The 26,562-nt window shown below is 42.3% G+C and overlaps 1 protein-coding gene across 2 annotated transcripts in view; it reads right to left on the reverse strand.

Annotated features, from left to right (window-relative positions):
- Positions 1–92: 92 nt before the first annotated feature.
- KHDRBS1 (KH RNA binding domain containing, signal transduction associated 1) overlaps positions 93–26,562 on the reverse strand; it is a 40,181-nt gene continuing 13,711 nt past the window's right edge. Inside the window, exons 4-11 of one of the 2 annotated variants that reach the window (XR_001119648.3) lie at positions 25,244–25,390; positions 22,535–22,668; positions 21,539–21,740; positions 21,001–21,068; positions 20,143–20,201; positions 17,677–17,869; positions 15,012–15,071; positions 93–5,317 (exon numbers count right to left, since the gene is read on the reverse strand). Coding sequence is in view for 1 of the 2 variants with exons in the window: in XM_004266534.3 (XP_004266582.1) it covers positions 17,772–17,869; positions 20,143–20,201; positions 21,001–21,068; positions 21,539–21,740; positions 22,535–22,668; positions 25,244–25,390 (708 nt within the window). In the remaining variant the exon portion in view is untranslated. Of the gene's footprint in view, positions 5,318–15,011; positions 15,072–16,524; positions 17,870–20,142; positions 20,202–21,000; positions 21,069–21,538; positions 21,741–22,534; positions 22,669–25,243; positions 25,391–26,562 lie in introns of those variants that run through there. The other variant, XM_004266534.3, reaches the window with a different exon arrangement.

Here is a 26,562-nt window from a genome sequence, read left to right on the forward strand (position 1 = left end):
ATAGTGAGAGGCCCGTGCACCGCGATGAAGAGTGGTCCCCGCTCGCCGCAACTAGAGAAAGCCCTCGCACAGAAATGAAGACCCAACACAACTAAAAATAAATAAATAAATGTATTTAAAAGAAGTCAGGAGACACTTTCTTGATGGCATCATTTGATCTAGTTATACCTGAAGCCTTTATGGACTTTGCTGTTAACAAAAAGCCAGTTTGTGTTTAGTGTCTGACAACTGCTACTGCAAGAATCTAGAACAATATACACTTCTCAGTATCTACCAGAAACGTCTAGGGCCTTAATCCTTTTACATCTGCCGCCTACAGGCTCCCTGGGAAAATAATCATAAGATGGCAGGATGTTGGTTAGGTTCTTGTCCTCTAGATCTGTGGCCCCACATCTCAGCTGTTTTGTGACCTCGAAGCCCTCACTTCCCTCCTGTATGTCTTCATTTCCTGATTAACTTGCTCTCTATTGGCTCTTCCAGGAGTCTTGAGTTTTTGAGGAAATGCCACTGGCTCTAGGCCAATCATGTGTCATTGGATATCAGGAATTGGGATCTCTTCCTTGGTCCTGTTATTCTGGGGCCAAGGCTGGCAAGTCTGATCAGTTTTCACCCTGGATTATGCAGACCTCTGGTGGTACACAGCGGGGGTCCTGAAACTGCAGGATAAAACACAATACTGCTTCCTGGAGTGTCAGTTTTATTCATGGCAATGTAAGGCAATATTTTCAATATTAAAAGTGTAGTTATCCACAGCACCTTCTCTGAGCCAGACTTATATGGAATCAAATCCTGGCTTTACCACTTACTAGGTGCACGACCTTAGGAAATTACTTAACCTCTCTATGCCTTAGTTTCCCCAGTGTAAAGTGAGGATAGTATAACTCACAGGTGTAGAGAACAAGCTAGTGGTTACCAGTGGGGAGAGGGAAGAGGAAAGTGGCAAGATAAGGGTAGGGGATGAAGAGGTACAAACTACTATGTATAAAATAAGCTACAAGGATATATTGTACAGAACGGGGAATATAGCCAATATAAAGTTATAATAACTTTAAATGGAGTATAGTCTATAAAAATTTCGAACCACTATGCTGTACACCTGAAACTAATATTGTAAACCAACTATACCTCAATTGAAAAAAAACAGTGAGGGTAGTATTAGTATCTATCTTATGAGATTATGATGAAGATTAAGTTAGTCTGTGTAAAGTACTTAGAACATACCCGGTGCCTGGGAAGTGCTATTTAAGTATCACCTGTTATCACCTGTTATTGTTATTAAAACATGGATATATTAAGTAACAAGAAAACTAATGTGAATTTAAGATCGGTGACTTTTGAAGAAATGTCACCTGAATCTCTGCCTCAGCTTCCCAGAGATTTGCTCTTTTGCCAGCAAGAATACTTACAACATCGAATTTTCACTACAAAAACCTACCAGAGAACCCAGATGTCTTCATGTTCTTTTAATTTCCTGGGCAATTCTCACTTCCACGTACATGTTAGTCTCCCCATCCAACCTTCCACATCTCAGGGACACTCACCCACCTGTTCTCATCCAGACATTTGTTCTCATCCATGTCTTATAATATTTGGTTATTACAAAGATAATATATGCAAGCTTGAGAAAATCCTGCATTTCTTTAGTTTTTCAAAAATGTGTGGATTTTGGTATGTAATGTACTGTGTGGGGGTGGGGGCAATGAAGATAGAGAAAACAGCATGAGCAAAGGTCCAGAGGCAAGCTATGTTCCAGAAGAGTAAGTCATTTTGGCTTGGGAGAATGGAATATGGGGCTGGAAAAACAGGCTAAGTTCCTATCACTTGAGGATCCTGAACACTACAGGCTACATACAGTGAAGAGTTTGGATTTGTTCACCTCTCTAATCCTGTTTCATCTGTAAAATTAGGGTAATTCTCATGTCATTGAATTGTTGTGAGGATTAATGACCTAGAGAAGCAAACATATGGCAGAGTAATCCTATATAGGAAATGGAATGGCTGTCATCAGGAGTTGGGGTCAAGGATTCTTCTTGGTATAGAACAATCCCATCTCTCAGGGCGGCCTGCAATTTAGTCTCGCTTGAGGTATTATTTTATGCAATGCACAGCTAAGCCACCAGAGGGAGCTCGACACAAAGGAAGCCCAGCTCCCAGCTCCACAGGAAAACTGGTGGGCAGGGCTAGGCAGGGGATGTGGAATTCTGGACCCAATCCAGAGCTTCTCGATGGTAGGGGTAGGGAGTGGATCCAGGCGCCCCCTCTCTGGCCCTCTTTTGTTTCTTAGACCCATCCCAAGGAGAGGAGTGGGCATGCTGCTGCAAGCTAGAGTTTAGCAGCTATTCAGACTGAAGAGCTCTAGGATGGAGGTGGGGGGGGGGTGTGGTAGAAGAGAGTGAGGGACAGATCCAGTTTGGGGGCCTGAATTTCTGTATCTTAATCAAAAAAGGCTTTCATCAACTCTACTCATAAGGGCCAAACTCCTTAGAACACCGTGGGCCAGGCCAGGGAACTTCAGAAAAGGAGCTGGGGCTACAGCATGAGGAATGGGGGGCGGGGAGAATGGGAGGCAGTGCCACATCTATCAGCCTTTAGAGTGGCATCTACATTGCCCTGGGACCCCAGCATGCAGGTCTATCAGAAAGGGCTGTGGGACCTAGCTGCTCCAATCATGACTTACTAACAAAACTTGTTTCATCGGATTTTTACAAAACCTCCTTTGACTTACCTTTCCCACTTACAGTGATTTAAACAGGGACTTTTCTGTTACAGATGTTAAAATCAAGGCCCAGCGGTATTTAGCAATTAACCCAAGATCAAGTGGTACTCGAGGGCAAAGCTGGGCCTGGAAAGCAGTAAGAACGGCTCTGCAGGGCCCAGGAAAGGGAAGGCAGGCAGACAGAGCAACAGCCTTCAGAATCGCTGCTGCAAGCACTGGCTCTTGGCCAGACTTCAAACCCGCCCCTCAAGGGCCAGCTCTGCTTCTAGGCCCCAGGCTGCCGAGCCCCGCCTCCACACTCCCACCCCAGTCCCCTGAGAGTCCATCACCCCGGCAACAGCCAGAGAAAGGCCCAGCTAAAATATTTATGGCTCAAAACAGTCCAGAGGCTTTGGATGGGGGAGGGGGAAAAGCTGATGTCATCCCTTCTCCGCTTGCAGGCGAGGTGACTGACATGCAGGGCAGCTGGGTGGGTGGGCCAGGCCCACTAGGGTCAGGGCTCTCAAAGGAAAATCCCTAGGGCTGCAAGTGGTAATGGGAGGAGGGAGTATGTGATAAGACTCGACAGGTGACAGGGCTGGGTAAGAAACACAAGCCGGAAAAGAGGAGGAAGGACACCTAAGTGTTGAGCAGTATTTGGATAGACTCTGTGTGAAGTATTTCACACACATTTCAGTTGCTTCTCAGATGCCATTCAGTGGATTGGGACGATTATCCTACTTTTACAGAGTAAACAGGCCCAGAAAAATACACATAAGTGAGGAGCTAGGATTTGAATCTAGATGTTTGGCTTTGGCCCTTGTGGACTTCCCTGTAATTCCATGGCTCCCAAGTAGGTATCCTGCATCTGGGGGTTGAAGGTAAGGCTGCCTAGAATCTAGCGCTGGCTTCTCAAATAGTGACCCAGGTTCTGCACCTCCATTTTTCCATGACCAGGACGCCATCTGATTCCCTAACTGCCCCCTGTCCTAAATTCCTCTCCTGCCTGCTGGACTGAAGCAGGTCCTCAAATGCTAAAGAAACTGGCCACAAGATGAGGCGTAGGTGACTAAGAAGTCAGGGAAAATGAAGCCTCAATGGCCAACTCTGGACTGAGTCTCAGTGCAAACAGACTGACAAACTCATCTCAGTTTGCCTGGGACTTTCCTGGTTTTAGGACTGAAGTTCAATACCCCAGGAATCTTCTCAGTCATGTAAAACCTGGATCGTTTGTCACCCTAAATAAATCTCTCAAACACAATGCTTTACTGTTTCAAAGTACTTGGTGGCTCTAAGAGGTACAAACAGGTCAAAAGCAGGGGCTATAGAGTCTGATAGCACCTTTCTTTAACCTTAGGCAAGTTATTTATCCTCTTTGAGCCTCTGTTTCCGCATCTGTAAAATGAGTATAGTGGATTGGAGGATTAAGTCAAATAGTACATATAAATGCTTGACATAGTGCCTGGTACAACTAAGCATTCAATAAATTATTAGCTATTATATATTTTAATCAATAATGAAGATAAAAATGGGCTTAGAGGTTAAACAACTTGCCCAAAGTAAATCAACCAATTTCAAGGTCCCTTTACTGCTAAGAACAGAATCCAAAGCTCATTAGAATGCCTCAGGCACAGTCTGGATAGGTCTCTCCAAACTCAGCCCTTCTCCTGGTTCCCTTGTTGGGATAAATAACCAGAGGGCATTGAAGGAAGAGTGTAGTATTAGAGAGGTCCCTAACCTCTCCGGGTGCTCAGTGTAAAACCAGCCTATGGCATTGGCCACAGGAAACCAGAAGTCTAGGAAAGGCTGACTTTCCAATCCTTTAAGAGAAAATGTTAGGATAAATGGCTAGCCCAATATAGCTGGATAGAGAGTGGGAGTTAGGGGACCTCCTTTGGCTCTCTCCCAAAGCTGATAAAAGCTACCGGAGTGGGACTATTCATCACTTGACTGAAACTTTATTGAGCTCCTCAGTGCCAGATGTTTGCTGGGGAAGGGATATAGTCCAGAGTGAAGTGGGAAAAGCCCTACCCTATCCTTCAGGAGATCTTTGGACGTTAGTAATCAAAAATGAAGAGAAAAACAGGCTCCGAGGTTAAATAACTTGCCTAAAGTACCCGAACCTTCTAACTTGACTTTCCTCAGCCTGTTACAGAGTTGGTGACCAGCCACTCTCTGGGAGCCCTCTGCAAGTGTTCAAGGCTGGCATCCACAACACACGTGTGGTAGGGTGGGAAATAGGTGGTGGTAGGGTGTTCCAGCCAGTGCTGCTGGAGACTAAGGGGAAGCAGGCAAACTGGGAATGACACGGTAAGAGCTGCCAGTTTATTCACGTCTAGGAGGCCATGCTGAGGATACTGTTAGTCCCTTTCAATTCTTTAAAGTCCTAAGCAGGTTTAACTGTTAGCATCACAGCCCCCTGTAGCCCTAAGGACTCCATTCTGGGCCTAGGGACTCTTAGAGGATTCTGGGTGGCTTTCTGTGGGTAAATCAGACAGATCAAGAGGTGGGTGGGAAAAGACTGTTGATCTCCTCTCCTGGGTCTCTCTGTGCTCAGCAAATGCCCTCAGGCCAGCCTTGACACAGCAGGCGGCTCTCCTGGTTTCCGGGAGTCCTCTGATGCTGCAAAGACATAGGCAGAAAATTAAGAAGCATGAAGTTGCTGTATCGGGGGCTTCCCAGCCTCCCATTTGGCTGGTCTGCCTCCCTCACAACCTCCCCACCCCACAGCACAACCCCCGTTGCTGCATTCAGGACAAGGTTTTTAGGTACACAGGTGGGTAGAAAACAGAAGTCCACAGCCTATGAGCTCCTTTTGCTATCCGTCAGGCAATGAAAATGGAGACTCACACCTCACACCTCCCATCCTTGGCCATGCCTGAGCTGAGTGATCTGGGGCAGAATCAACTAGACCTTTGGGGCCTTTAACTATACAAGCTTTGTATTAAGGGGAAAATAATCTCTGCTCTCTCAGAGATGTGAAAAAGATAACGATTGACAAAGAGCTTTAAATCTTTTGAAAGAAAGGGAATGGGGAACAGGAACCTTCTCGTAGCTATTATTAGTACCTCAATCCTAGGCTCCGGGGTCCACCTCTTCTGGCCTTATGAGGGGTTCTTCCTAGCCCCCAGTTCTCGGCGTTATCCACAGGAGAGACACATCCTAAGCCTGGGGCACAGGTCAGAGCCCTAATCTTATGCCAAAGCCTGTAGCTGTGCTCTTTATCTTAAAAAAAAAAAAAAATGCCCCAGTTTTTCAAGCCAGTAACTTGGGGGCCCTCACTGGTACGTCCCTATTCTCCCACATCTAATCAATCATTCTATCTCTGAAGTTCTTGAATCCATTCATTTCTCCAGCGTAGGTCTTTCTCATTCATGTCTTTCCTCATAGGTCCCCATAACCCATTCTCCACTCAGCAGCAAGTGAAGTTTAAAAAGCAGAAATCTAATCGTGTCACCCCTCACTACTGGAATTCAGTGGTCTTCAGTGATGACCATAGCATAAGCCCCAGATTTCCACCTCACCTTGAACCTGCCTCAGTCCTACACTTTGCCTAGAATGTGTTTTCATGCCCTTTCCCCAAACCATCTCCCAAACTCTCTGCTTAGTTAACTCTGCCTTTAGATGTCAGCTTAAACATCATTTCTTCAAGGAAAACCCCAGAGCTAGGTTAGCTCCTGTTGTATACCCTCATAGCACCCGTTCCTTTCTTTCACAGCATATGTCACAACTGAGATGATTTATGCTATTTATGAGATTAATATGTTTAGTGTCTGTGTCCCCAAATACACTATAAGCTCCACGAGGTCAGGGACCAATTTTACCTTGTTCACTTGCCACTGACTCTCCATTGCCTAGCACATAGTAGGTGTTCCAATTTATAATAATGAATGTATTTTTTAAAAAAAGAATGAAAGGGGTCATTCATACTGATCTCTGCAGAGAAGCTTATGAAGAATCATATCAGAGCACAAGGTATTTCTATTTCTCAAAGGCAGATGCAGAACTTGTTTCCTACATTCCAACCCTGGAGAGCCTGAGAGATGGGGAGCACCCCATTTTATACCTAAAGCTGGGCTGTAAGTAGGAAGCACGAAGGCTGCAGGAGCCAGAGGAAAGCAGAGAAAAATTAGCTCTGTATCTAAACCCAAACTCATCCATCTCAAATTCCTTATGTGCCTGGTGAAGAGACTGGCTATCCTGAGGTGGGCCAAGGTAGGCTCCCAAGGTTGACAAGGGAATAGCTAGCTAATCCAGGCATCTTAATGCAGTATTAAGAACGTAAACAGTCCCCAATTTTCCAGCAATGTGTTCTACTTTGGTGATTCATCTGGGCTGACAGCCTGGCTGTACCTCACACTCTGCCTGGAAACATGTCAAACGCGCTGTCTTTCTTCAGGAGTCCCCACAACCTCTCCCAATCTGACCTGGAAATGACAAGGCCTCCTTGAAGTAAAAAGTTCCCTGGTCTAGTGGGGGGAAGCACTGTGACAGCTTGTGTACCTATCTGAGAACTCCTACCTGCCCACTGCTGCCTGAGATGCAGCCAAAGACAACCAGCACAGCTTAGGCTAGGAGGGAGAAGTACACCTACTGCTGAGAAGCTGCTGGATTTGTAGTCAAGGAATGTCAAGAAGCTAACCTCCAGCAGCACGGTTATGAAACTCAAATCCCTTTCAGATACAAGGCTCCCTCCTTTTAGAAGAGAGAGCTAGTGTTCTCTGGAAGAGAACACATCCTCAGCCCCAGAGCCATAACAGGCTATTGAGCAGAAGACCTCCAGCCTGGGGGTTAGAAAATTGATTTTTAGAGGTCAGTGAACATATCTGCTCATTACCTCAAACAAAAGGGTTTGGTCTACTACTTGAATGCAGCCTCATTGGGAGCCCAGGGGAGCTATCAGGCCACAATAGGACTAGGGTGCAGTGCCCACCATAGGTCTTTGCTCCCAAGGGCTGAGGCCAGGGAACAAAAGAATGCGCAGTTAGGCAGTGCACTGTGCTTCCTCCCCTTCCCCCCAGCAGCTGCTGTCTCAGACAACTGTATGCAGCCTGTCTGCTCAAGGCTATTAAATATTCATCAGATGCTTGCTAGCTTTAAACATGCAATGACAATTAATCCAGAGAGCAGGAGGTACATGAGGGTCCAGAGAGAGAGAAAAAGGGAGGGCAAAGAAGGATCCACTTCTTTTAACTTCAGGAATCTGGAAACCAAGCTAGGGGCACCATACATCCTGTATATCAAAGCCCGGAACTACTTTCAGTGTAAGCTGATCTTCTGGTGGCCACTGTAGGTACAGAGGAAAGACCAGGAGGCAGCTAAGTAGTAGCAGAAAGACTAGGGTCTGAACTCTAGTTCTTGGACCCTGTGGTCATCCTAACCTGTGCATGTCAGTTTCCCAGGATAATCCTCACTTCACAGAGTTGTGAGAATTACATGGGATGCTGCAATATGATACTCCCCGGAGAGTTAGCACAGAATTAAGAGCTTAAAATGGAGGCAGAGACTTCATTCATTTAAGACTTAAAAGTGGTGAAGCAAAGCCTTGCTTAATAATTCCTTAAGAGTGAAGTTTCCATCAGTGGAGACTCACAGAGTTTTAGTCTCTAATTCACAGGGTGGGTGAAAGGGATAGGATACAGGATGATGCCCTCAAGATATGGTGAAGGCCTAACACCCCACCCTCAAAGAGCCCAAATATCTAAGAGGAGAGAAGGTTATTCTTTCTGAAAAAGGTAAGAACCATATGGCTTTTAGGTAAGAGGGAGCAGAAGTCAGGCATGGGGAGGGGAGAACACCTCCTTTGCTCTCCCACAAAGGGTGGTGCACTTTATGGAAGATGATTCCCTTCTGCTTCCCTTACTTCCCCAATTCGCCAGCACAAGGGCAAACACGAGTGTGTTCAAGTCACTCCCCTACTTAAGGCCTTAAAATAGCTCCCTAAACTTTAGAATAGTGTCCAAATCCCTTGACTAAAATTTAGCTTTTCAAAATCGGCAGTAACTTACTCTCCTAGCCTCTGTTTATAGCTAACATGTACTGACTGGGTGCTTATTACATGTCATGTTGAATGTTTTACATGCATTAATTCACCCAATCTTTACAACAATGTTATAAAATAAATGATATTATCCTCCCATTTTATAGATGATGAAACTGAGACTTGGAGGGGATAACCCATCTAAGGTTCCAAAGCTAGTTACACTATGTAAAAATGTGTTAAACTGTGTAAAAGTGGGATAATAATAGCTACTTTACAGGTGGAGCAGACAGTGCATGGTACACAGTAAAGAATGTTAGAATTGACAAAAATGCAATAATAGCTAAGTAACCTTTTTTCAGATTTTAACATTTCTGAAATCAGGACTCATCTTACACTTATATGAAAACAAAACACTGTGTCAGTTTAACTGGCAGTATTTTTTATTTCTTCGCAGTATTTAATGATGCATCTTATAATACATGGCCTCAGTGTCAATGAAATATGGTGTTCATCTTACAGAAGCAGCATGCTTTCAGCATAAAGAATGGGCTTTGGTATACAAAAATGCTGATGTGGACCTCCTCCACAACTTGCAATACAACTGTGGTAAATTACTTCACCTCTCCTAGTAACAGCTGCCTCATTTACAAAAACAGAGACACAGTAGACATGCAAATTAAATTTTCTTCTCCCTTAGCCAGGCAAAGCTGCCTATTTTCTCTACATCACTTTCTCCTTTTAAAAAAATGGGGTCAAGACCAATTAATGGGAATAGACAGAAAAGTAATAAAATGAGGGAAAATTAAAATGACTACTTAATAGTAACTCTGCCAGCTAACAGCAGCCTGTATAGGCTCACACAAAGCACGAGAACATAGCAAGAAAAAGGGAGCCCACGTGCTGCCTTATGAATTCTAACTCAAATGATCTTTGGGCGACATACAGCCGCAGAGGTTTGAGGTCAGGGAGGGATTATTTAAGCTTCAAATACCTGAGCAAAATATCCACCATCACTACCTTTATCCCCCTAGTTCACTTGGTTCGGGAGCACTCTGCATACGTATAGGCAAGAAGCCTTATGGGTCCTAACTCTCAGGCTGCTGTTCCTGAAAAAAAACACAGTCTGAGTCTGCTTCATCCTTGGTGGCCAGAAAGCCCTAGCAGTTGCTGATGCATCTTCACCTACATTCTTAGCCTGGGACAGGAGGGGGAAGTGGTAGGAGAGAAAGCAAGAGTGGACAAACCCTAAGGCTATCTGAATACTGTCATATCCCTAGGTAAGGAAGGGTGAGAGAGTTCCCTTAGCAGCAAGTGTCATCTATAAGAGTACCCTGGAAACCCTGGAGGGAGATGCGGGGAGGAGCAAGGGAGGCTGATGGTGGGGGAAGGGCATGTAGGGCCTCAGCCTTTGAGCCTCTGGAGAACTACATATGGCCAGGCATAGCAGCTAGAACAGCCTCATTTCCACTTTAGCAGCCTGCAGTATTACAGAGATGATTTGGGGTCACCCATACCTGGGATCAAATCCTAGCCCCACCACTTACTAGCTCTTATTGATGCCAAAATAGTCCAGTCAGCTATTATTTATTATTGAGTAGCTACTATACGCCAAAAATTATATTAATCACTTTAAGTAATACCTACTTCAAAGGGGAATAGATCTATACCTCTATAGTCAATTGATTTCCAACCAGGATGCCAAGATCATTCAATGGGGGAAGAACAGTCTTTTTCAATAAATGGTGCTGAGACAACTGGATATCCACATGCAAACGAATATGAACCCCCCACCTCATTCCATATACAAAAATTAACGCAAAATGCGGGCTTCCCTGGTGGCGCAGTGGTTGAGAGTCCGCCTGCTGATGCAGGGGACACGGGTTCGTGCCCTGGTCTGGGAGGATCCCACATGCCGCAGAGCGGCTGGGCCCGTGAGCCATGGCCACTGAGCCTGCGTGTCCGGAGTCTGTGCTCCGTAACGGGAGAGGCCACAACAGTGAGAGGCCCGCATACCGCAAAAAAAATAAATTAATTAAAAAAAAAATTAACGCAAAATGGATCATAGGCCTAAATGTAAGAATTAAAACTATAAAACTCTTGGAAGGAAAAAGGTATAAAATTTCAGGACCATGAATGAGACAATGGCTTCTTACCTATGACACCAAAAGCACAAGCAATGAAAGAAAACAACAGATAAATTGGACTTCATCAAAATGAAAAACTTCTGTGTTTCAAAGAAAATAAAAAGAGAACTCACAGAATAGGAGAAAATACTTGCAAATCTCATATATGATAAGAGTCCATCATCCAACTATATAATGAACTTACAATTCAATAATAAAAAGACAAATCGTCCAATTTAAAAATTGACAGAAGATTTAAATAAACATTTCTCTAAAGAAGATAAACAAAATGGTGGATAAGTACATGAAAAGATGCTCAATGACATTATTCATTAGGGAAATGCAAATCAAAACCACAATGAGATACCAATTCACACCCAGCAGGATAGCTGTAACAAACAAAAAGAAAATAGCAAGTGTTGGTAAGGATGTGGAGAAATTAGAAACCTCATACATTGCTGGTAGGAATGGTGTAGTCTCTGTGTAAAACAGATGGGCAGTTCCTCAAAAAGTTAAACAAAGAGTTACCATATGACCTAGCAATTCCTCTCCTAGGTATACATCCAAGAAATTGAAAACATATGTCCACACAAAAACCTGTACATGAATGTTCATAGAAGAATTATTCATATTAGCCAAAAAGTGGTAAATGGATAAATAAAATGTGGTATATGCATATAATGAAATAGTATTTGACAATAAAAGGAAGTACTGACAACATGCTACAACACGTATGAGGCTTGAAAACATTATGCTAAGTGAAAGAAGCCAGTCATTAAAGATTATATGTTGTATAATTCCACTTCATGAAGTGTCCAGAATAGACAAGGTGATAGAGACAGAACATGGACTAATGGTTGCTTAGAGCTAGAAAGGATAAGCTGATTGTGGGGAAATGGCTTAATGGGCACAGGATTTCTTTTCTGGGGTGAGAAAGACGTTCTAATATTGATTGTGTTGATGATTGTACAACTCTTGTATATACTAAAAACCCCCGAATCGTACACTTTAAATGAGTGAATAGTTTGGTATATGAATTATATCTCAATAATCCTAATATGCCTTTTAATCTGTATTAATAGAAGCTAACCAGCAGCTGCAACTGGCAGGTGATGGGCAGAATTTGGCTTGCAGCATATGTTTTACAGGGACTGACACAAACCTAAGCAAACATTAAACAACTGGCAGTATATAAAATCCAAATTTCTAGTTTTTCTTGAAAATCAGATCTAGCAAGTCTAACAAATAACTTTTAGAGCTGGGAAAGAAACATGAGTGAAAATGATCTTCAGGGACTTCCCTGGTGGCGCAGTGGTTAAGAATCCGCCTGCTGATGCAGGGGACACGGGTTTGAGCCCTGGTCCAGGAAGATCCCACATGCTGTGGAGCAACTAAGCTTGTGCACCACAACTACTGAGCCTGCACTCTAGAGCTCGCGAGCCACAACTACTGAGCCCTTGTGCCACAACTACTGAAGCCCGAGCGCCTGTGCTCCACAACAAGAGAAGCCACCGCAGTGAGAAGCCCACGCACTGCAACAAAGAGTAGCCCCCTCTGGCTGCAACTAGAGAAAGCCCGCATGCAGCAACAAAGACCCAATGCAGCCAAAAATCAAAAAAAAAAAAAAAAATCTTCAAATACATGATAGGAATCCCTTCAGAAGTCCAAAATAGAATCAGTATAAGCTACTAGAGTGACATTCAAAATGAGGGAAAACTTCTAATACTTGGAGCTGTCTTAAATGAAATGGGCTGCTTTGGGAAGTAATATTGTGTCCTATCACTATATGAAGTACTGATATGTACTATAACATGCGTGAACCTTGAAAACATTATGCAAAGTCAAAGAAACCAATCACAAAAGGCACATATAATATGATTCCATTTATATGAAATGTCCAGAATAGGGAAATCCACAGAAACAGAAAGTAGCTTAGTGGGAGAGAGGGGAATTGGGAGTGACTACTAACACGTATGAGATTCTTTTGGGGTAATGGAAATTTTCTGGAATTAAATAGTGATAATGCTCATACAGCACTGTGAATATTCTAATAACCACTGAACTGTGCATTTTAAAATGATTACAATGGTAAATTTTATGTTATGTGAATTTTATCTCAATTAAAAAAGAAAAAGGTAGAGAGGACCAAATGAGATAGTTTTTATTAACTGCTTAGGATATTATGATGCACATAGTGATACATGTTAGCTATTATTATCAACTCCATTTAATGATAAAGAAATAAGACACAGACCTGCTATATAAAAAAAAATAATAACTAAAATAAAATTCAAATCATAAAAAGAAATGACACAGGGAATTCCCTGGTGGTCCAGTGGTTGGGACTCGGTGCTTTCACAGCCATGACCCAGGTTCAATCCCTGGTCGGGGAGCTAGGATCCTGCAAGTCATGTGACACAGCGGGGGAAAAAAAAAAAAAAAAAAAAGATGTTCATTATGCTTAAAAAAAAAAAAAAAGAAAGAAAGAAATGAGACAGGGGGTAAGGGTTTTTTTCTGGTTGTTAAAACAAAGACAAGGGCTATGATGAGGCAGAGCCAGGACAGGTCCCCAGTCTTCCCTGGCTCTAAAACTTATAGATGTAATAAAGTTCACAGGTAGTGACAGAAAACACTGGGACCGAAACTGCACACCCAGAATAGGCAGACCACTGGCAGGCCTGGGTCTGCCAACAATGGAACTTGCCTTTCCAAGCACAAATTACAGGCCAAATAAAGAAAGACGTTTCCCCAAAATTCTGCTCTTAAGACTACCTTAGGAAGAGTTGAGACTAAATTCTCTGCATTCAGGGACTTTCCCCTAAAACTTTCTAACCATTCATGTGACCAGTATCAAACTGAGGACTTCTGGATGCACAGAACCATGCTCAGTACACATGGTCCTCCTTAAAGCCTCCGTATCACAGAGGCTCCTGGCCGAGAGGTGGGTGTGGAAGAAATGATCTCCAAGAAGGCAAATTTCACTGTCAAAGGACACAGTATCTTTGGCCTACCTAGTTGGATCCTTTCTCCTCAGTGCCCTCATAACCCTAACAACTTACTCAGGGGCAGAGAAAAAATCAATAGGAAGGCTCACTCAGTTGTCAGAGCCCCCAACTACCCAACCAGGGAGTTAAAATTTTTTAGGGAAAAAGACTAATATTTACTATGTATAGGGCACGGAATTGGTTGGCCTTATATATATTTGAACTCCTTCAGTTTGCCAACCACTGTGAAGTGTACATTATCACTGTCTTCCTTCTCAGATGTGGAAATAAGTGATGTGTTTTAGGTCACCAAACAAAAGATAGCTCATAGATTCAACTCCAGGTTTCTCAGGTTCCATGTCCTTTCTACTACACCACAATGTCTCTAACCAGGGGTCTCTTCTGCGTGAGAAATACCCCTTCCTTAGATTAAAAGTGGTATAGTATGAGAGGTAAGATGTTAGGTTCTGGCAACACATAAACTTGGGCTTGATTACCACCCACACTAATTATGTAATCCCGGGAAGTCACTTACCCTCATTAAGTCTCAGTTACTTCTGTAAAATACGGTTATTACTGAATAACTGTCGTTTGGTTGCTCAGTATCTATTTCTTTCCTAATACCCTGACTTCCTTTTGAGGAATTATTTTCTTACTGCATACTGGTAAAGTACGGGCATGTGACTCAAGCTAATCCAGTCTGACACTTTGCCTCTCTAGAACTTGAACCTTGAAACCAAACATGGCTAAGAGTGTACTTATTCCAGCAATAGTGTCCAAGGAGCTAATCCCAGCTTTAGAACCACTCCTGTGGTCTACCACTGCTGTCCCAGTTCGCTGTAGCCACTCTGGTTCCCAAGCAAGATTTTCTAGCCTTCACATTAAATCTGCGGACCCCTAATATCCTTCCAATAAATTCCCTTTCATTTACATGAGCCAGTCACTTTGTTGCTTATAACCAATGAACTCCAAATGAAACACCACCTTATCAGGTTATTGACAAAATACAGTGGGACTCAAAAGATGTAAGCTGACAGTCTGGTCATTACAAGTAAATTCAATATGGACTGTAAACCAACGTAAAAGCATGGTCAGGTTGTAAATATGGTACAAAGTACATACAAGCAAGATTTGCCCATTGATTACCTCCCAGGCTACCACCTGGCAAAACTGTTTTAGTTACGATAAAAGTCCAATATCCTTAATAGAAAGCCACCTTAACATACCTGACATGGGTCTTCACTACCCATTCTACTCCAAGAAATGCCTCAGGAGTTTTCAATCACCTGAAAATGGAGAAGTAAGAGATAAGTCTTTTAAAGAGGAAGTTCTAAAGACATACAAAATAAAAGATAGAGATCCTGCATGCAGTTTACACATTACAGGAGAGAAACATGCAACTTTAAAGAAATTTTAACTAACATTTCATTGTGAATATCAATACGGGGACCTATAGGGGCTCACATCCTTGTACATTTTAAAATAGCTGAGCAGAAAGCTTTACTTTGGGGAGCAGCAGGTCTAAACTACAGTCATTGAAATTTTACAATGTGTCATTTAAGATGTCAGACTTTGTGCCCAGGTTACATTACAGTTCACTTGTGATGGGCAGGATTATTAAGAGTTATGGCTAATTTATGCGGCAGCATATGGTTTTTCTTTTTACAGCTATTTTTATTAAACAAGTTTTGCAAAGTTTTAACATTAAAATTAACAGCTAAAGAATTGTTTATGCAAGTTGCTGTCACAGTTTATGTAAAAGAGAAATATGTGCTATTAAAATCAGACATTTAGGTTACCTTTGGTTTTTTGCGATGCATGTTAGCTTTACACATCCTGATTCTCTTGCGATAATTTTCCTTTAAAAAGGGGGGTATAGAGTGATCTCTTTTCATCAAAACAAGACATAATGCCCTGAAAGCTGACTTCAAACCATGGTTGAAAATTCAGTTATTTACACTTTATCACAATCTACAAATACATTTTTTTGTTGGTGTGTTTTAAAAAGAAAAAAAATGTCCATCATGCACTGCTGCAGGCAGCTTGGCACTTCATACAAGAGGATTTTTCACCCCCGAGCAGTTTAGGTGGCTCCCTTAGGGAAGGCATGAGAACCCTGAGAATTAATGTAGAGGAGTGGAAACAGGGTCAACCAATTCCATCATTTCCTCTCTTGGTCTCTCAGGAGGGAGGTTCAGAGCCAGGCTATCATGCCACATCCTGCCCCAGCCCAGTTGATTTATTAACAGCATTTCTGGGATTGGAAGGGAAACCCTTAAGGGCACCCAGGGTTTGCTGAATTGTCATTATCTAAAGGCAAGTGCTATCCCTCTCCAAGTTCACAGAGATTATTTGGTGTCACTCTTAGGGCCACCTACAGGCTCTACAGAAGGTGCAAACTAGGATGGCTGGAACTTTAAGTACTGAGGCCTATGTATGGAAACCAATCCAAGTTTCAACTTAGTTGGATTTTTCTCTCCAAAAATTAGAGCTTGTGATAAGGACTGGATAAAACTGCTTTCAACAACTTCCAGGGGGTGAAAAAGCTTTGGTTATTTTTAAACTAAAACTTAACAACTCATAAACTTTTTTTTGGTAAACTTAAAATAAAATACCCCCCCACCACTTTTAAGAATGTCTCCAACTTTTAACAAGCCCATTAACTTTAGAGTTAATTTAAGTTTATTTGAAAGAGAAAACTATTTTATTGTCCACCCAAAAAAATGACAATTCATCACATTTACTTTGATTAAAAAAGGACTAAACTTTATTGACAAACTGCTGCAGACATTTTGACATAAGTTTAAGCTACCTATTTAGGCAGACTTACACATGTAGCATTTAATCTTCCAAGAACAAAATGGGAGGACGGTACAAATCCAATTAGGACTTTAACTTATGTACAAAGTGGATTTTGATTCCTTTTTCATTCAGCTGCAGTGTCCCTTTTTATATCATGCTAGTGTTGAGACATACTTGACTAACTACCTTGGTAACAGTTCAATATTGACAACCGTCAACTTAAGAAAATCATCAGCTTTTGGCCCCAGTGTCCAAGTGAGCTTTTCATGGAGTGTAGAATCTCAGATGGACAAAATACTTTGCCTTTTTAAATACTGAAATGTTAATTATTAGTACTATTACTGAAAGGTTGTTCGTGACTAAAAAGCTCTGCATCAAATTCAAGTGGCCAGCCCCTCTCCCCGTATCAACCTCTTCGAAACCTACTTCCCACTAAGTATCTCTCAACACTGTATGTCTGGGGCTAGATTTCAAAACCCACATAATGAAAAAGTCAGTTTTACGAACCTAATTTTGTTGTTGTTGTTTTTAAGTCAATTAACGTTAAAAATTGCATCAACTATTTAATTCATGAGGATCTTTCATATTAAAATTTAACCTTAAGATTCAACCGCCATGTGCTTTTAAAGGAAACATTTTTAGAGACGTCTGAGCTCACTTTTACATGGTGGCACCTACTGCCGTTAACGTTTGTGATTTTAAATCTTAAACAGCCCTGAATTTTGAAATGTAGCCTAGTTTGGGATTCTGCAACTACAACTTTACGGGATGCCTCAAGTCAAAACTAAGAGAAAGTTAACAAGCCTTAACTTCAGAACCTTTAAGCAAGCAATGTCACTTTTGAAACTAACAGGTTTGTGGTTTTTTTTTTTTACTCAACTTCTGTTTTATTAGAAAAGGTACATTTCTGTTTATATTTAAACAACAAAGAAAAAAAGCATCTACACACTTAAAAAATTAATTCGATATTCCTAAATCTATTTTAACTCATTTTAAAATACTACATACAGAAGCCAGAATGCAGAGTTAAGAATGGAGTAAGGTGGGGGAGAAGAAGGGGACCACGAAGAAAAACACTTAGACAATTACTTGTCTGTTGTGGGTAAAGCAACAGGAATCCTGGGAGATACAAGAAATCAGTAACAACTTTGCTCATAACTGATATTTTCCCCTCATGTTTGTTTTTAATAACGTCCATATGGGTGCTCTCTGTATGCTCCCTTCACCGGCCTAGCTGGAGGGGCCTTCAGCGACGGCCTGGTCCCATTCCAGTCATCTTGGCCTGTGGGGAAGAAGCAAGAACAGTTTTATAACCCACGTGCCAATGGCATTTCTAGATGGGCAGGCGTAGGTCACCTGGTCACCAAAAACACTGCTTTGCTTCCAATGTCTTGCCACCTCCTGGGTGGTCCTTACTTTTTTACTCTGCTTGGCCCTCCTGAGCAGCTTAGGCAATTTTCCAACTGTAGGACAGTTCTGAGTGGACAGAGGAAACAGTTCAGGAAGAACTTGGAGTGACGTCCAGGAAAGAAGCTGTCCATAGGCAACATAATCTATACTCCAGCCCCCAAACCTGAATAAACCCAACACCTTGCTTGGGACAATGAGGAAATCGACCTCAGTGGATCTGCAATGCTCTTTCCTGTTTCCAAAGCAATTTGGCACAGAGCCTCAGGTAAGGTGACAATTTCTGGAAGTCTTTCAGCTTGGAAGCAGCAGGTAGCTCCCTTCCCATGCAACAGCAAGTCTGATTTCCCCGTGGAGAAATGTCCTCTGGCTCCCTGGGAAGAGCAAGCAATGGCCACGTTTCAGGAGCCCTCCACCAGCAGAGCTGGTTCACTGTTCTGGCAGTGGGAAGTACAATCAAATGTGTTAACAGCACTCATTAGGAGAATTCATTATCTCCTTTTTTGTGCCAATAGTCCAGAGAAGCCAGACAACATGACTGACATCCTCAAATGGTTTTCCTTTGTGACAGGGAAAAGTCTATAGGAGAGATGATCACTTACTAGAGCTGATCTCTTATGAACACGAGTTGTATTTATAAGCTTATTCTTCCCACTCACCCCCAGATGTTACCCAGGCCTGTTATTTCTCTAGCTCCTTGCATTCACAAACATCTGCTTCCATCAATATAGGTCTAAAACTCCTTTATGGATGTTGCACAAAGCCCTATGCTATCTAAGCCTGTTTATACCTCTAGTAAAATAGATAGGTCCATCACTTTCCAAGTGGCTTCTGGGTACCAACAAGACAGTTTATTTTTCTAACTCTGCTTATAAAGGCAGAAATCAGAACAGATTAACGGTGGCAACATCATACCAGGAGAACAAGGAGCAGCCTGCCTATTTCAGTGCAGTCTTTTCTCCAGCAAAACAGAAATGTAATTTAGTCAAACACATACAGAGGCCCCATTGTGCTGCTTCACCGATGAAGGGAAATACCCTGGAGCAATCATACCACCCTTCTAAATAGTGGCATATGAGCAGAGAGCAGTGCAGTGTTACGGATGGCAACTGTCCAGTACCATTTAGCTAGAACTGGTAAAAACTGTTTCCCGGGCAAGCAGCTGACTGGTTACTACATACTGTGCTGAGGAGTTGAGGAGTCTGTCTGTGGGAACCCTAAGAGGCTCTCTCTTTTCAGTTAGGGGTAAGGGAGACTGTCAGCTGGTAACTTAAAAGGTCAACTGCTGACCCCCTTGCCAAAGTCTCTGGACTTCCCTTGGGTATGCTGGAAACACCTCACATTTAAAAGGCTGCTCTCTCTGCATCTACTGCCACATGGTACTCCCTCTGGGACCCATTAATACAGGGCCATAACTGGCTCTTGAGGATACTCTTGAGCAATGTGTTTTCAACCAAGCCTCAGGAAAGGCAGTTTGGTCCTGCTGCCATTCCAGCATCTATATAGCTCTCTTAGGATTATAGGACTGAACGGAGATGTCTCCAAGACAGTAAGGAGCTTGGTGCCAGTACTGCCCTGAATTGGCTTCAGCCCCCAGTTTCTAATCTAATGGACACTATTCCTGCCCCCAACCTGCTCTTGCCGTTTAGGTTTCTTTCAGCTAGCATTTCCTCTACACTGAGATTCTTCATGATGAGATCCAAAATTGTTTTTAAAAATGAGGTGGGGCAGAAGAATTGGATATGATTAAATTCTTATTATCCACCGCCGTGGCCTAGGTATCAGCAGCAAAGGCCCAGCAACATAACCCAGGCCTAGCCATCTCCCAGCCTAAAGTCCAAAAAGAATCAACATCAGCTGAAAAGCCTGCTGCTCCAACCAGGCCAACCTAGACCTGAGCCCTAGTTTAGGACACCTGCTTAGCCGTCCAAGAGTAATAGCACACCTATCTCATTTCAGTAAGTCCTTCTTTCTACCGCACACCACACAATTTAAGAGCAGGACTCCTATTGCCACATCTATCAACATATTGGCCTTCTGTTAGAGGTTTCTCCTTAGATGCATGACTGACCCCCAATAATCCGGTCACCAGCATTCTCCAGGGCACTTACTTGCACATTTTGTCCCAACACAGAAATAAATACATACCATATGCTTCATAAGAATCTTGAACCTCCCCATGTCCATAGTCATAATATTCTGAGTCCCTGAAAGCCAAAGACAAGAGTGTTAGAGCTATGTAGTAACCATGTTTCAGTTTTACCTTTCTCCCCAATACTTCCATATTTCAGTCATTTTTTTGTGGGTATAAAACAAAAAGATGCTCATTTTACCCCATCTCCAAACCACAAAATATTTCCAAAGCATGTACACACTAGGTACTCATTTAAAAACTGTGACAACCATAGCAAAGAAAAACGAATAGCAACAATTTAAAGTGAAAAAGCTCAATCCAAAAGCTCAATCTTAACCACAGTGTACATACACATGTATTCACAGGGCTAACTGGAAGAGATTAAAGAAACATGAAAAGAACTGTTCTGTCCTCATTGTAGAATTATGAGACCTTTTCAATCACAGTTAAGATATATATATATACACATACACTAAAAATGTTTTTTAAAAAAAGAGCAGAAAAGAACCTGACTTACAACAGTGGGATTCTAGTATCCTTTTAAACTTTTATGCAACTTTAATGTGGCTGTGACATTTTGTAATAATAAATCAAAATAATTTTAAGGCCTCTTCCCTTTGTTTCCATGTAGTCACAGCTCAGGAATTTTTCATCTGCTAACCCCAGATTCTACACTATAATTTAAGATTCACAGTTATCCAAATTTGCAGATCCAAGTGTGTGCCTTATAGATGTCAAAAGCAGACGAGACACCCTCAAGAGAGGTGAGCCACCCTGCTCCTTAGATTTGTGCTGCCTAAATCTCTCAGTTCCTCCAACTCCCTCTTATCCATCCCGAGGACATGAAACAGCACTTTTACTGCCTGACTCACCCTTGGCTTTGGCTGTAATAGCCTTCGTAGCCTTCATAACTCTGTTCTGCATATGTATCATCATATCCCTAGAACAAATAAAATGAAATAGAAAGTCAGAATCACGGAAAGTAGGTAAGGTAATTATATCCCATGGGAGTATGGCGGGCTTCTGGATTAAGAGAACATGGAATTTCCCTCCAAAATGTTAACACCTGTTGTGGAATAGTCAAGAAAAGAAAGGACTAAAGAAAAAAAAAAAGAAACAATGTTTCTTTTGAACTTCAGCATCATCAGCAGTAGTAGTGTTGAGTTCCTTTAGTAACACACTAAACATCAAGGGACAACTTATTTCCTGTTTAATCTACATACATACAGTAAACCATGCTTAAAAATGGAAAACTCTTCTCATAGTTTAACATTCACTGCAAGACAAGAGGGCAGATTCCAAATCTTACAGGCAGTCCCTGCCATCTACATCAAGGGCCAAGGCCCTGTCATTCAACTTCCTTTGGCAACCTGTTAGGTATTAGGAAATGGCATTGTCCGAATGTCTTACATATTCTTCATAAGTTTCTGGTGCAGGTGGTGGAGGCAAAGGTATTCTCTGGATGCCTGCTGTCCGTGCTCTTGGTGCTGGAGCACCCCTCACAGTAGGTGGGGGTGGCACTCCTCGAGTCACAGTGGCACCTCTGGTGATGGCTCCTCTCACTGGTGTACCACGCACTAAAGCCCCCCGAGGTGGTCCAACACCTCGGCCCCTGCAAAAAAGAAAGTTTATTTTAAATGGAGATTTTTATAAATAGGCTACTTTCATGTTCAGATTTGTTTGCAAATTCTGGAGCTAGACAGATTTTACGATGCCTTAAATAGACTATTATCAAAACACAGAGGAATGGGGAGTTCCCTGGCAGTCCAGTGGTTAGTACTTGGCGATTTCACTGCCGTGGCAAGGGTTCAATCCCTGGTCAGGGAACTAAGATCCCACAAGCCACTCAGCGCAGCCAAAACAAAACAACACAGAGGAATGTGTAGGTGGGTAAAGGACCCATATTGTAAGGCTCCCCAGGTCCCATGGTGGACCTGTTAATATCTCATTAGTGGAGCGTCTGCCTTGGAGAGTCTGAACAGTCCATAAAGGTCAATCAGCAAAGGTAAAATTCTAAAGTCAAAGACCATTTAAAAATGCTAAAACTGTCCAAAAGTTAAAAAAGTTTTTAAAAGCTTTAGTCCTGAAGTCCTAAAGCTTCAAGACTGTTGTACCTGATTATAGTCAAAGTGACGAAGATCTAGAACTCCACTTTTTTTTTTTTTTGGCCGTGCCATGCAGCTTGCAGGATCTCAGTTTCCCGACCAAGTATTGAACCTGGATCACAGCAGTGAAAGCGCCAAATCCTAACCACTAGACCACCAGGGAACTCCCTAGAACTCCACTCCTGATGCAACATACAAATCCTGAGACCCTTTCTAAGCTGGAGATAAGAGCACCAGTAAAACAGAGATGGTACCAGCAGTCAAATTCACATCCCATTTCTAGTTGTCTCATTATTTATACCTGGGAACAGGTGGAGGAGGAGGTGCAGCTCCCCGGCCTCTCACCGGCACCCCACGTCCGCGAGAGGGCTCTGGTACTCCATTCAAGTAGGAGAGCTCTAGGAACTGCTCCTGGCAGATATCATCCATCATATCCTGTGGATAAAAGATAATGGGAAGGAGTGTTATTCTCTACCTTCTGCTGAGAAGTCACCTAGCCCATACGGGCCTTGGATGCTAAGAACAATTTTGAAAGCCCAGATGAAGTCTCAGGTCATTCATTCTCTGAAGTCAAATGGCACTCCACCTGTCACCTCTTTGAGGAAAGTCTTGATGGTAGACCCCTCATTATTCAGATGAAGTTCTTCATGATGTGGTCCCTGCCTAGCTCTCCAGATCGCTTCCATCCTCTCTCCATGTATAACCTCCTTTCAAGCCATGCTGAACAACTTGCAGTTCAGAACATGGCATACTCTTAAACATCCATTCTAGCAAATAGTTTCCTCTTTCTAGAATAATAAAAACCACTACCATTAATTAAGTTCTATGGCTGGGTACCATATAATAAACTTTATATAGGGTTTTCAGTTTAATCTTCAAATTAACCCTGAAATAGGCAGATCTTCCCATTTTACATTTGGGAAAACAGATTCGGGAAGTATAAAGCAATCAGTCTAAGGACACAGAGCTAGTAAGTGGCAGATTCTACATGTAAATTCAGAATTACCTGTCTCCAGAATCTAGGCTTTGAATCATCAGACTATGTTATTGCCTTTTTTTGTCCACCTGAGGGACTCTAACTCTCACAAGATTTAATCTAAAATATTACCTCACCTCTTTTGAAAAACTTTCTCTTGATGCCAACCCTTCACTCCCTCCTCTTTTCCCACAGCACCATGTAATTTTCTCTAAGCACTTACCACATCACTTTAGAATTGTTTGTATGTCTTTCTCACTAGGTTGTGAGCTCTTCAAGAGCCATTTTTGTAACTTCAGACCCAAGCATAGTATTAGGCACCTACCAGATACTTAACAAATGTTTGGGATGAACAAGGAACCTGAGGCTCAGAAAAGTGATATAATAACTTGTCCAAGATGATGCAGATAAAGCTCCCAGTCCAGTGCTCTTCCTACTGTACCAGGTTCTAAGGGGAAAACGGAGGGCTCTGGTCATGGACGCAAAAACAGGCTCACTTTTTTTCTTCACAGGGGGGAAGAACTGAGCCAAATGCCATTTGCAAATCTTTTCACATATTTCCTGAAGAGAATCATTCAGTCTTAACTTCATGCATTTTTATATATTCCAGGTGTATACAGCTTTTAGAAGATTCTAGTCACCACAGAGATGCCCCCCTCCACCAACTCTTCACCTCCTCTTACCGTACACATTTCTGCTGGTTGAGATTCACATTGGAGAATCAAGGGACCAATGATGGGCCATTTGCTCATATTCCTCTAACTGCCACAGCAACACTGAGGAAACCCAGATCTCCCTGGCAGGCTTCTCTTTTGAAGATCCACTTACATGGAAGCCTTATAAGCCTAGCCCTTTTGAGAAGTATGCTGAGACTAATGATAAAGAGGAGATGGGCATTCTCCTGCAGTCCTTCAGAAAACGGATGGCTCAGGATGCTTCAACATATACCTCAAAGAGTAAAAAGCATATCCTCAAGGGAAAATTTACGAGCTCTGAGTTTTTCCTAGGATATTTTAAATTGGCTGTTTCATGTTGAACACTCTAATGATGATGAGATACTTAGAAGCAAAGCAGCTGCTGAGACATTTAAGACAGTGTTGGAATCCTTGGAGCTCAGCATTACAGGTACACATGCCCTATAAATTTTTGCTCTACCAATTCTCACATGCTGATACAGTTCCAACTCCCTCATTTTACATATACAAGAAAACCAGGAACTATATATCACCTCCTCTTAGTGATGAAGCTATGATGCTTACTCAATTCTAGCTGAATAGTACTCCAAATGCTTCTTAAGGTTCCAGATTCATACTTGGTTATTAAATATTCAACAGTAAGTAGTTTTCAGAGTAACTCTGAAAACTAACAGTTCTTGCCAAATGGCAAAAATTCATCATTTTCTACTTACTCAAAGAATGAAATCTCTGACCAGGTAATAATAAGCAAGACAGGTAACCTGGTCTGTTCCAATTCTTCCAAGGCCTTAGTTACATTCTGAAAGGAGCTGTACACCAATCTGTTTAATATTATCAACAGTTAAGCCTACAATCATCATGCCTCTTTCAAATCATCTCTACTTGAGTAAACTCCTCCAGGAGAGAAAGCCCTGAATGCACTCAGGTCGGAATTCAATCCATTAACACTGGAGGCTAGAGGCTTCTTGCTGTTATCATCTAGACTCTCTAGAGTCTAGAATAAAACCCCCCTAAGTGCAGGGGATTATGACCACCTTAGTCAAATCTCTGTTAACCAGATGTTAAAATGCCAGACACACTGTGGATCCAAATTATTGACAAGATACTAGTATACAACTAAAACCACATTAGACATGGAGTGGGAGAGTGGCCTTGGGGCACAGTGGTTTGAAAACCAGATACAAATAATGGACCACCTCAGAAAAATGAACATAAATGAAGAATTTGGTATATAATTTCAGGTTATGCAGACACCTTGGATAAGAAACCCTGCCTTAGCAATAAGCACAAGATCCCAGTTTTCTCTTGCTCAAAAGATACAGGATATAGATTTCCTTACTGGTACTAGAAACTTCTTGACTTCCTCCATAGCATGGGCCATAAGAGCATAAGCCTCACATGGGGGTCCAAAAACTTCAATGAAGACATGCAGATCCATATTCAAGTGGGCATATTTGGGGTCTCCACCTTTGCGCAGCTCTTCCTCCTGTGGAAAGATGCACAAAAACATCGCATCACTTGGACTAGGGAGAAAATGACACCTTTACCTCTAGGCCAAAGAGACATTGAGAAATGACCCCAACACCTAAAAAAATAGAAAAGTGTAAGAAAAAAGCAAAACAAACTCTGGAGAATAGTAATTTACACAGTCTGCTAAACCTGCAATTAGTCTGCTGCTCTTCTGTTTTGAATCACTGGTGTATTCACTGGAGCTCTTATTAGAAGGTATACAAGAGACAAACTTATTTCCAGTTTCCATTCAGATAACAGCTGTTTGCCAAGCATTCATCCATTCACTCATTTATTGCCAAGCATTTGCTTTTAAACCCCTGGTAGAGCTCTTAATTACCAGCTCTTCTTATCTGCTTATATGGTCTGGGAAGTTCTAGGGAAGGAAAAAAGTCAGGACAGAGAGAAGAAAATCTCATGTAAATCTCATTAGCTAGAATAACATACCTCAGCCCTAACTGTATTCATCTAGTGAGAAATGTGAGTGGACAAAAGAGGGTCTGAGAAAACATGTTTGTCTATTAGGCTGCATAAAAGGAGGCCTGGGGCTTCCCTGGTGGCGCAGTGGTTGACAGTCCGCCTGCCGATGCAGGGGACATGGGTTCATGCCCCGGTCCGGGCAGATCCCACATGCAGCGGAGCGGCTTGGCCCGTGAGCCATGGCCGCTGAGCCTGCGTGTCCGGAGCCTGTGCTCCGCAACGGGAGAGGCCACAACAGTAAGATGCCCTAGAAGGCTAAGACTATTCTGTTTCGGTGGTAAGTTTCTCCATACTTACAAAGAGCATAAAGAGTATGGGGCTATGGCATGGAAAAAAAAAATAAGCATTAGGTTCTGTTGTTAGGATTACTCATGGTTCCTTTTGTAATATCTTCTTTTAGAAAGCCTCACATTCCAGCTGGCTATAAAACAAACCAGCCAACTAATCCTCAGACTCACCTGCACTCACAAGACTAGTGCTCTCACTTTTCCACATTACTGAAAAGGGAATGTGCTGCTCACATTTTAGTGTCTTTAGTCTCAGTAAGTTTCAGTACATCCAGCTCCCCTTCCAAGTTTTCATAGATAAGCTTACTAATGCCAAAGTTGCTACTGCTGTTTCCATTACTATGCAGTCAAAGTCAGAAAGAAAACAATTACCAGGGCACAC

The sequence above is a fragment of the Orcinus orca genome, chromosome 1 (assembly GCF_937001465.1).
Source record: "Orcinus orca chromosome 1, mOrcOrc1.1, whole genome shotgun sequence".
Lineage (NCBI taxonomy): Eukaryota > Metazoa > Chordata > Mammalia > Artiodactyla > Delphinidae > Orcinus > Orcinus orca.